Source organism: Hemicordylus capensis, chromosome 2 (genome assembly GCF_027244095.1).
Source record: "Hemicordylus capensis ecotype Gifberg chromosome 2, rHemCap1.1.pri, whole genome shotgun sequence".
Classification (NCBI taxonomy): domain Eukaryota; kingdom Metazoa; phylum Chordata; class Lepidosauria; order Squamata; family Cordylidae; genus Hemicordylus; species Hemicordylus capensis.
In genome coordinates, this window is record NC_069658.1 from 208,137,951 (window position 1) to 208,149,585 (window position 11,635).

Genomic DNA, 11,635 nt, shown 5'->3' on the forward strand with positions numbered 1-11,635 from the left:
TGCCACGCAGAAAGAAGCTTGAGGCAGTCCCACCTATCATGGCATCAAAGCTTTCTGGCAGCATTTTCTTGAGGCACACCCATGTGCTCCCTCGGCAGTGGTAAAACGCCGCCTACAAAAATTGTGATGTGGTCGTCCCATCCAGATGGCTTTATGTATTTATTTTGTAGTGGTTTATCCATGCACCTGTGAGCCTCAACAGTGTGTGTGTGCGGGGGGGTGGGGGGGTGGGATGAAGGAACGGCATGCAAACGGCACATGCGCAGTCCTCTGAACAACAGAACAGTGGAGGGTTCCTAATGCACCAGTCCCACTTTGGGAACAAGAAAAGGCGCTTGGGAAGTCCAGAATCTGTGAGGAAATTCGGATGAGGAGAATCTTAGAAGCGTCCTTAGCTGTTGTGCTTTGGGCAAAGCCTGCGTCAGCCTGCTGTGGAGGGGCTGTTACATATAGCTGAGCTCACTTGCTTGAGATTTCTTTTGGGCGGATCGGATCGGTAGATCATAGGAACATAGGCAGCTGCTGCATACTGAGTCAGACCCTTGGTCTTTCTAGCTCAGTTTTGTCTACCCAGACTGGCAGCAGCTTCTCCAAGGTTGCAGGCAGGAATCTCTCTCAGCCCTCTCTTGGAGATGCTGCCAGGGAGGGAACTGGGAACCTAGATGCTCTCCCCAGAGCAGCTCCGTCCCTTAAGGGGAATCTCTTACACTTCTAGTCTCCCTTTCATAATCAACCAGGGTGGACCCTGCTTAGCTAAGGGGACAAGTCCTGCTTGCGGCCACCAGCCCAGCTCTCCTCCGGATCTGCAGAGGGTTAGGGTGGCCCTGACCTTTTGAACCACCGGTGAGACTGGATGAGCCTCTGGGTCTCCCTGGAGTCTCCGATGATGCTCCCTTCCCAACAGGCCTCCGTTGACCCGGCTCCGAAAGGGCAGCTTCAATGCCAGTGAATTTGCGGTGGCCACTGGCCCAGAGGCGGCCGGCAAAGAGGGCTCTGCTCCCGAGGGGGAGGCAGCGGCGGGGGCACAGGAGCTGCAGACCGGCACGGCCATCCCAGAGCGGCGAGGTGAGCAGCCGGCCGGTGACGTGGAGCTGAGTGGAGGCAGGTTTGAGGCCTCGCCTCCTGGGTGGGGGGGCTCTGTCCTGCCCCATCATCACCCAAAACACAAATCCTGGGTGCTTCCTCCAGAACAGAACTCTGGAACAGGAGCCTCCTCTCTGGGCAGGCAGGTCTGCCCTGTCTCTGTGTCCGGAGTGCAGTAAATTCTTAAACGTACATCTGATGCAGAAAGGCAGTATCAGGCATCCCCAAGAAGGAGAGGGGGGGAGAACACCTTACCCCTACCCGCCCCCCGCCCCCCCCCCCGCCCAAAAGGCAGATTGGAAGGAAACTAGATCCGAACCTTGACTCGTGCAGAGACGCGAAGGCAACCTCCTCTGCGGGCGGGCGATTCTGCTGAGGACATCAGGAGTGGTGAGATGCTCCCGTGATAGAGAGACGGGACAGATCCTCTCCCACCCCTGCTAACTAAGCAAAGAGGCCTCTTTCAAAGTGGCGGTTCTCCGTAAATGGAGCAGGGGGAGAGCAACTGGTCTTATCCGTCCCCAGCACGGCATCCCTCCAGTGGCTGTCGCTAGTGTCCATCTGATGTTTCTTTTTTTAGATTGTGAGCCCTTTGGGGACAGGGGACCATCTTTTTGATGTATGATGCATTTTTTCTGTGTAAAGCGCTTTGAGAACTTTGTTTGACGAGCGGTATATAAATATTACAGGAGTTATAGTAGTCGATTGACCTGCCCGCAGTTCAGGCTGACTGAAAGGAGGGAGGGCCGGAACGGAAGTTCGGGGCAGAGCTCTAGCTGAATGCAGTATCAGGCACCCCCGACAACACCCCTCTGTTGTGGGACGAGTTATTCTCCTACATCTCTACCTCTGGAGGGGTCGAATGGCCCAGTTGCATCCGGTGCAGAGGTGCAAGAGAATGATCCACCCCTCTGCAGAAGGTGGGGCCAGACAGAGCTGGGATTCCCACTGAGGCGCCCCAGGTGGGTACTTCGGGCACGCTCACAGTTCTCTTGCAAAAACTAATCTGCCCAGGTTGGTTGCATAATCGAATCTGCCTGATACGAACTTACGACACTGCCAGGCTGAGTCAGCCCCTTGGTCCATCTAAGTCAGGATTGTCTACACTGACTGGCAGCCGCTCTCCAGGGTTTCAGGCAAGAGCCTTTTTTTGCAGGCGGGGGGGAGACCTTGCTCCTCCCACAGCAGAGGCTGCCTGCTAGAGCTCTGCCCGAGTTCCCGTTCCAGCCTTGCCTCCTTTCAGTCAGCCTGGGCTGGGGGCAGGTCAGGCTGTCCCGTCTTTATAGCGTGGCAGCATCCCACCACTCCTCCCGATGTACTCAGCAGAATCGCCCACCCGCAGAGGAGGTTGCCTTCGCGTCTCTGCACGAGTCCCCGGTGATGCTGCCAGGGACTGACCCGGGGTCCTCCTGCAGGCAAAGCAAGGGGTCTGCCTCTGAGCCACGGCCCCTCCCCTCAAGGCTCCCCCTTCCCAACAGAGCAAGGCACACTCACAAAGCCCCCCAAATGTGCGTTTGACTGACTAGGCCTGTCCTGTAATTGGCTCCTCAGGTGGGCGGGGTCACCAGGCCCACAAGTCCTGGCCGTCGGCCGTCACAGAGACCAAGGGCAGCCTGGAGCCCCACGCCACGAACTCAGGTAGCCGTCCTGTCTCTCGCCTTGCCTCTGTCGTGTGCCTCACGGAACCCCCTCTCTTCTCCTCCCTTCCCTGGCATTTCCTAGCATTCATTTGGAACTCTTGTAATCTTGAGGACTAGAAACACAGCTGATTCTAAAACGATCATTTGTTTCTTTGTCCGTTCATTCATTCTGCAAACTCTTATTTATCTATTTATTTGTTTGATGCCTTTATATACCGCCCTATATAAAATCTCAGGGCAGCTTGCAATCTGAAACCCCCCAATCATATAAAACAGATTAAAATGACCAGAAATAAAACTTTAAAACATCGTGAAATGAAAAACCTGATGAAACAGATGAGTTTTCAAAAGTCATATAAAAACAACCAGAGAGATGAGGAGGTTCTGATTTAATTTGGGAGTGTGTTCCAGAGCCCCGGGGCAACCCTAGAGAAGGCCCAGTTGTGGGTCGCCACCAAGCCACTTAATAGGCAGCAGCAAGGGGGGAGGGGGGAGGGGAAAGCGCCCCCTTAAATACCCTGGGGCCCAAGCCATAGACTGTGCTTCATTCAGAGCAGGGTTCTTTACAATACTTGTAACACACAACCTCATTAAAACAAAAGAGCTGGACCAAACCAAGAGCATTTGCAAGCATTTTTCGGGAAGGTTTTTCCTCCACCACAATCTTGCAAGGGAGGCTCGGCTCAGGAGATCGTCTCTGGTCCCAAGCCACTAATGACTACCATGTTTTGCGTGAGGATTTGAACCCAGCTCTCCCCACTGAAGGGTGATGCTGTAGCTCTTATGCCACCTTGGCTCTGTGCAGACCACACAAAGATGAAGCTCCTCCCTGGGGGATTTGCCAAAAACCCTCCTCGCTTGAGCACCTTTCAGAAGTGCTTCAAAACCTGTCTGTTTGGGGGCTGACTTCTGGAGACCAAGTGCTGAATGGATGCGACTGGGCTGGATTGGATGGCATACTCTTGTATTCTCTCCTGATTTTTGACTGGATATCTCTTAACGCGAGACTGTTTCTCGGATAGGGGAGTTCACCCAGAAGTTCCGGCAGGTGCCTTCCAACGGAGCGCTGTCTCCTGGAGAAGAGTCAGTCGGCAATTCGCCTTCATTTGAGCAGAGTATGTATTTGTGCCGGTGGGTGGATGCAGGGGTTTGAAAAAGGGGCAGCTGATGGACAGGCGTGGGGAGGGGGGAAGCGGACAAAGACCTTGAGACAGACACTGTCTTGTAATGCATATGTTCTGCCAGTAGGTGTCACCCTAAAGTAAAGTTGTGCCCTCTAGTCGGTATTTCTCCCGTGGTTTTCTTTGGTAGAACACAGGAGGGGTTGACCATTGCCTTCTCCCGCACAGTGTGAGATGATGCCTTTTAGCCTCTTCCTATATTGCTGGTGTCTCCTAGCACCGCCTAAATTATCTGCATAAGAGAAATACCATGATGGCATCCCATCCCCTCTCTTCAGTTCCTGCAATCAGTTTAGCAGTTCCTTGCCCACTCATGCTTCTCAGCGGCCCCTGGCCATGCCAACACTCCTTCGACTGGGAACCTCTACCTGATGTGATGCTGGGATCTGAGGAAGGAGGGCATGATGCCACCATAACACTTCTCCATATGCAGAAGCCGCAGGTTGCACTATAGCGGCACCTTGTGGCGGAACATATATATTACAAGACAACTTTTGCGATCAGGGGCTGTTTTCATCTTATGACTTGATGTCGGGGAGTGAGGTGGGGAGGGAGCACTGATTCATCTCTGGACTTTTATCCCACCCTGTTCTAAGATGTTGAGGGTGTATGATGATGAATTTACAACAGAATGAGTGTGGGGGTGGAGCTGGAATGAATTCTCTCACATGGCTTTAGAACCTCTTTGTGCTAGGTTAAAAGAAATGTAGTCTTTGAGGACTAGTAACACTGCCAATTCTAAACCACACTTGGGGTGACTTTTCTGCTACTGCTCTCCATCTTGGTACTTTCCCACATCTGTCCCCTTTTTTACGTTCCCTATTTTATACTGTCAAACCCTGTTGACCTTGTTCTGCTTACTAATACATAGTTGCCATTGTTCCCAAAATGACTTCTCTCTTTCTCTCTCTCATGCTTTCCTCTTGCATAATCTGTAATTTTAGCCCCCATCTGCTACAGTTTATCTGTTCCTCCTCAAATGGCAACTTCCCCTCTTTCTAGGGCTTTTTCCAAAAAAGTCTTTGAATATTGTTTTCACAGCATTGTCGACCTTTCCTTCTCTAGCTTAGCAGAGTTTTAAAGGGGATTCGATGCTTCATCACACAATTAACCTGCGGAACCCACTGCCACAACATTTTATTTATTTATTTAACATATTTTTATACCGCCCAAAACTCACGTCTCTGGGCGGTTTACAACAAAATATATATCAACCTCCCAATAAATATATAATATAAACCAATAAATATATAAACCACCCTGAGCCATTTTGGAAGGGCGGTATATAAATCAATCATTCATATATATATATATATATATATATATATATATATATATATATATATATATACACACACACACACACACACACACTCATTCTCTCTCTCTCTCTCTCTCTCTCTCTCTCTCTCTGATGGTCATGGCTTCAGATGGCCTAAAAGGGTTAGAAAATTTGTGAAAGATGAGAGGTCTCTCAATGGCTGTTACTCATAACAGTTAAATGGAACCTCCATGTTCAGAGGCAGCTGATCACTTCTTGTCCTCCAGCAGCTGGTCTTCAGAGGATGCCTATTGTCTTCATGTTCTGCTTGTGGGATTCCTGGAAAGATCTGGCTGTCCTCTGTTGGAAATCAGATGCTGGGACAAGAAAGACTGATCTAGACAGAACCTCCTTAAGTTCCTAAATCCCCTAGGAGAATAATGCTTGTCTCAAGTGGCCCTGGATATCCAACAGTGTCTCTAATGGCAGCAGTAATGTCACTCCAGAGATTTTTAACAGACTTATTTGATCTCTCTCTGTCTTTAAACTCTGCTCATGCTCGGATGCATCTCCAACCTAAAAGAACCGGTAGCCCAAAGAGGGCCTTACAATAATCTTGCCTTTTGCATTAAAATCTGGGTGCAACGAGCAGCTCCATCAGTGGGGAAACTTTGTGTGGCTTCCCCCACCCCTGTTTTGCTCTGCCAGGTATCAACGGCATCCCTCCCGAGATCTCCACACCCACCGGCCCTTTCCGAAACGTCGGCTTATCCAAAGCTGCCCAGACCCACAGGCTGAGGAAGCTGCGGACCCCTTCCAAATGCCGCGAATGCAACAGCTACGTCTATTTCCAGGGAGCGGAGTGCGAAGAGGTAGGGAGAGAAAGTGGGGAGAGAATTCCCAGAGGAAAGGAACTTGGAATTGTTATTAAGAGTGCAGCAGCACCACCTAGTGGTTCTTCCTCAAACAACACAGGCTTGCACCTCATTTTCCCTTTGCCCTTTTCCCCACCAGTGTCATTTAGCCTGCCACAAAAAATGCCTGGAGACGCTGGCCATCCAGTGCGGGCACAAGAAACTCCAGGGAAAGCTCCAGCTCTTCGGCCAGGACTTTGTGCAAGCGTCCTGCGCCAGCCCCGATGGCATCCCCTTTATCATCAAGAAGTGTATCTCTGAGATTGAGCGGCGGGCACTGAAAACAAAGGTGAGGTCTTCGTCACGCAGGTGTTTGGGGCATGGCTTGTTTTTTATCTCCAGGAGTTTCCAGTCATTCTCCAACTCTGTTCCTTCATTCTTGCACATAACTTGGGCTCGGCCTGTGAGATCTCTGGCTGCAATGCAGTCTACCAGCCTTTTTCTTGCTGTCAAATAGGGATGTGCATGAAATTCTCCCGAATCGAATTCGAGTGGATTCAAGTTCGAAACCACTGAATAGAGTGGAGATTTGCTCAAATTGATTTGAATTAGAAAGTAGAATCAAATTTGGTCAAATTTGACCAAATCGATTTGATTAGAGCACATCCCCACTCAATTCAGGGGTTTCAAACTCTCCACAGAAGCAGCCATTTGTAGCTGGTCTGTGCTTTACTTGTGGCTTGTACAGTTCTTTTCCTGGGGGTATGATCTTGTGTTTTGATCCTGCCGTGTTAGATACAAATCTACACACTACTGCAGTCCTGTTAAGCACTATAAAGCAACGGAAATTTTCTACATTTCTCTGTACCTCTGCTGGGTGCTTTCCAGACTAGATCCTACAACGGGATCAGGATGTATCGCGGAAGTGTGCTTCCACACTTCCTGTGCTGTGACACTGCAGTCCCTGCACGGACAGGAGGGTGCCGTTCACGTTTCCAATGCCTTATTGCGAATTTAATCACTGCGATATAGAGCTAGGACGTCATATACCCGGTGTGAAAAGCTGCTGTTTTGGGGGGTTGTTAGTTGCTGTGAGGCGGCTCCCCCGGCTGTTTACGGCCCGAATGCAACTTGCCCGAACGAAGGCATTTTGCTGCTGATGAGGAGCTGGTCTGGAAAGCACCCAGATGAGCAATTGGGATTTGTGGAACCATCCAGCCAAGGGAGCAGCCCTGTTTTCTGGTTGCAACGTTGCACAGGGAGGTCATCCGTGATTGTAACTAGCTCCCAACATTACTAATCGCATGCAGTTGAATTCTGCACAGTGGCCATTAAACCAGCCCAGCACACGACTCCCATCCAGGGCTGAACGATGCATCTCGCCCTGAATCACAGCCGCTTTCTCTCCCACAGGGCATCTACCGTGTCAATGGGGTCAAAACCCGAGTAGAGAAACTGTGCCAGGCCTTTGAGAACGGGAAGGAACTGGTGGAGTTATCGCAGGCTTCTCCTCACGACATCAGCAACGTGCTGAAGCTCTACCTGCGCCAGGTAAGGCTGGCAACACACCTGCCTTCTCAAGTCCGAAATGATCAACGAAGGAACTGCTGCCTGCCGAGTCAGGCCCTTGGTCCATCTAGCTCAGCACAGCCTACACTGACTGGCAGCGGCTCTCCCAGGTTTTAGACAGGGGTCCTCCTCCCAACCCTACCTGGAGATGCTGCCAGGGATTGAACCCGGGACCTTCTGCATGCAAAGCAGATGCTCTTCCCCTGAGCTCCGGCCTCATCCTGCTGGAGCACCTTCCCTGTGAGGACAGGAGAAAGGGTTCAGGAATTATAGCTGAGGGGGGAAAGCCAACTCTGGGGTGGGAATAGTAATGGGCTTAAAAAAAAAAAGAATTCTGTGGAGAGAGATAAACGTTTCTCTTTGTGCTAGAATTTGGGTGTGGGGGGCTCACCTCATGAAATCGAGAAGATTAAGAGCTGCCTTTCTGGAGGAAGGAAAAGGTCTCCTTAGACCCCCATCTTGCTTGGAAGTACATGAGAATATCAGAGCAGCCCTGGTGGATCAGGCCCAAGGAGGCCCATCTAGTCCCGCATCCTGTTTCGCAGATGCCTCTGAGGAGCCCACAGGCAAGAGTTGAAAGGGGCCTGCCTGCTGCTACTCCTTTGCTGCTACTCCCCTGCAACTGGTTACTCAGAGGCATCCTGCCTTTGAGAGCAGAGCATGTCAAAGTGGAGCCTGTCAAAGCTGGAAGGGACCCTCGAGGTCTTCTAGTCCAACGCTCTGCTCAGGCAGGAATCTGCTACTGTGCCCCTGCCAGACACAGCGCAGCTTCTATCCGGAAATCTCCAGGGAAAGAGATCCCACCACCGTTTCCTCTTGCCCCTGTTGCCCTGAGAGACAGCCATCTCACTTCTGCTTGAAAACCTCTAGAAAGCGAGCCAGTCCATGCATGAGGCAGACTGTTCCACTGTCCAATGGCTCTTCACATCGAGAAATGCTCCCCCAATGCCTAGCTACCCACAGGGGCCAAACAAGAAGGGTCTCCGGGGACACACAGGCAACAGTCTTCGCCATCGTATGGTGTCATTTGGTACCCTGGGGGTAGACTGCCTCTGTACACGGAGGTTTTGTTTTTTAACTGTTGTGCCTAGTGAGAATGCAAGAGGAGTCATGCTGGACCAGGCCCAGTGATCTATCCAACTCAGAATCCTGCTTGCTCCAGGAAGCCCACGAGCAGACCATGAAGGCAACACACCTTCCTTGGTCTTCATCCCCCAGCAGTCAGCAATCAGAGGTAGACTTCCCTTATGCATGGAGGTTCCATCGAGCAATTGTAACCCACAGCCTTGATAGACCAAAGACCAGCGGTCCCTCTTCGGCTCCAGCACTGGAGTCCCTCTGTTCCCTTTCTCGGCGGGTGAAGGACTGGGACGGCCACTAACCTCCTCGCTCCTTGCTCTTCTCAGCTGCCGGAACCGATCATGCCTTTCCGCACCTACAACCAGCTCATGGGGATGGCCAAGGAAAGCTTGCAGGGCGGCCCCGAGGGGAAGGCCAGCAAGGACGTGGTGGAGGTGGTGGACAGAGGGGCGGAGACGGACAAGGTGGTGGTGACGCTGGTGGCCAAGCTGGCGTTGCTGCTGAGGGAGCTCCCGCGGGAGAACCTGGCCACCCTGAAGTACATCGTGGAGCACCTGAGGAGGTGAGGAGTCCCTGAGGAGGTGCACGGACCGGTTCGGAGGCCCTCTCACGGATCTCCGAAACGGTTCGAAGGGCCGACGGCTCAACCAGTTTGACAGCAGCGCGCGGGGGGGGGGTCACCTTTAGGGAGCAGGGAGGGTGCCCTTAACTCCTTGCTGTGTCCACCCCCACCCACCAGCGCTGTGTCCCGTGGGAGGGCAACGAACCTCATTGCCGCCGACACAGCAGGGAGTTAAGGGCACCCTCCCTGCTCCCTAAAGGTGACCCCTCTCCCCCCCCCGTTCCATGCACTTCCCTAGTGAGGAGGCTGGCGCAGGGCAGGGGGCCGATCCGGCCGGCAAGTCCAACCCGGGCCGTGTCGGGAAATCCTCCCTCTTCCACCACGGCCAACCTGGTCAGTCCGCAGAGGGCTGGCTCTGAGTCCGAGAGACTGTGCCAAAGGGCTCACCCCACTGAGAGCCCGTCTGGTGTGGGGAGGCCCCTGAACCTATTGCGGAGGGGCTGGCAGCCGTGCACCAACCCAGGACCTTAATTATATGAAGAAGAAGAAAGGCCAGGCCTCCAGTGCTGCGTCTGGGGCGTTTTGAGCAGACCCTCCCTTCCAAAAGGCAGAGCAGTTGCCATGCCCTTCTACGTGGCCAAGGTCTCCATGGACCAAGGCCAGCACACTAACCACTACACCACACTGCCAGTCCAAGTACCATCCTGTGTGGTCCAGGGTAGCCCATCATGGAAGACCCCTCTGGGCGACTGCCACCCAGAGCCCAGGACAAGGCGTTTGCGTCCCCCAGACCAAGTTGAACCCCCACGGAAAGTATGAAATGCACAGCCTTAATGGTTATCACTGCTTATGCTACCTGAGTGAAGAGGCACCTTTTAAAAGTGGCGATTCTCCTTTTATTGAGCAGGGGGAGAGCAACTGGCCCTCTCCATCCCCAGCACAGCATCCCTCCAGCGGCTGTTGCTGGGGTCTACCTTGTGTTTCTTTTTAGATTGTGAGCCCTTTGGGGACAGGGAGCCATCGAGTTAGTTAGTTAATTCTCTTTGCAAACGGCTTTAGGAACTCTTGTTGAAAAGCGGTATAGAAATACTTGTTGTAGTAGTACCACCGCTCAAAACCGGTTCCCAACTTCCACCCGAAACTCTCTGCCCAACTTGTCGCCAACATTTGAGGCTGGGCAGAGAGTTTTGGGCAAAAGATGGGGCAGAAGTCAGGAATCAGAGGCTGGCCGACAACACCTGGCATTCTCCTCCTCCTCCTCTCCTTCCAGAATCGTGCAACTGGAGCAAGAGAACAAGATGAGCGCCGGCAACCTGGGCATCGTCTTTGGGCCCACGCTCATGCGGCCCCGGCCCACGGAGGCCACCATTTCCCTCTCCTCGCTGGTCGACTATCCCCACCAAGCCCGCATCGTCGAAGCCCTCATCACCTTCCACTCGGCCATCTTTGAAGCGGGAGGCGCCATCCGGGACGGAGCAGCCGAAGAAGAACCGGAGGAGGGCGGAGAGCATGTCGGCAGCCAGGTGAGGGGGGGGCTTTTTGGCGTGGGGAGGGGCATTTGGCCGAGGGCTTTCCTCTTCCTCCTTCGCCGACATCTGGCATTCCCTTCACAGGAGGACGTGAGCGCACAGCTGCCCGACAGCATCCCCTGTCTTGTGACCGTCGAGCGTACGGAGGCTGCAGAGCAGGACGATCTGTACAGAGGTACGGACTGAGCCAAGAGGCTCCTTTCAAAGTGCTGGGGAGCAACCGGCCCTCTCCAGCCCCAGCACAGCACCCCTCCAGTGGCTGTGGCTGTATATTTCTGTACCGCCTGCTATAGACAGCTGTAGGCGGTGAACGAAGTTAAACATAACAAAAATAAAAATATATAAACAGTTAAAATTCATAACACAGGTAAAAGTAATCTCAGTCAGCAAAAACATTAGAGTTTAAACTTCAGTTCAAAGCCTGGGGAAAACAGGAACGTCTTGAGGGTCTTCCTAAGAACAAGCCGAGGAGGAGAGGCTCTCTCATTTCAACAGGGCGTGTATTCCAGAGCCCCGGGGTAGCTACAGGGAAGGCCCCGTCCCGAGTCACCACCACACAATTGCTGACGGCTTGTTTGCTGGTAACTTGGGATATGTTGGTGCACTCTCTCATTTCTGAAGAAGGGGTGCCTGGTGCCAGCACCCGGCGGAAGATTGCCCCTGCTAACGGCTGTCAACACAGGGGACAGTCTCCCAAACAGAGTTGCACCATTTTGTGTGCGCTGCTTCTAACCCCACTTGCACAGGTCAGGGGGGGGTGGAATTCAGAGGGTGAGCAAGTTGCACTCTGGACCCAGGGATGGCCCAAGCCAGCCTGAGTAGCGTGCCTCCAGATCCCGGCAGTACCCTCTTCTTGTCTTTTGGCCTTCTACCTCG

At 52.8% G+C, this 11,635-nt stretch overlaps 1 protein-coding gene across 5 annotated transcripts in view; it reads left to right on the forward strand.

Annotated features, from left to right (window-relative positions):
- ARHGAP45 (Rho GTPase activating protein 45) overlaps positions 1-11,635 on the forward strand; it is a 59,241-nt gene that overhangs the window by 45,542 nt on the left and 2,064 nt on the right. For all 5 annotated transcript variants that reach the window (XM_053297158.1, XM_053297159.1, XM_053297161.1 and 2 more), the window contains 9 exons: positions 905-1,065; positions 2,635-2,721; positions 3,746-3,838; positions 5,874-6,037; positions 6,180-6,368; positions 7,433-7,570; positions 8,995-9,230; positions 10,501-10,753; positions 10,844-10,934. In XM_053297158.1, the coding sequence (XP_053153133.1) occupies positions 905-1,065; positions 2,635-2,721; positions 3,746-3,838; positions 5,874-6,037; positions 6,180-6,368; positions 7,433-7,570; positions 8,995-9,230; positions 10,501-10,753; positions 10,844-10,934 (1,412 nt within the window). The remainder of the gene's footprint in view (positions 1-904; positions 1,066-2,634; positions 2,722-3,745; positions 3,839-5,873; positions 6,038-6,179; positions 6,369-7,432; positions 7,571-8,994; positions 9,231-10,500; positions 10,754-10,843; positions 10,935-11,635) is intronic.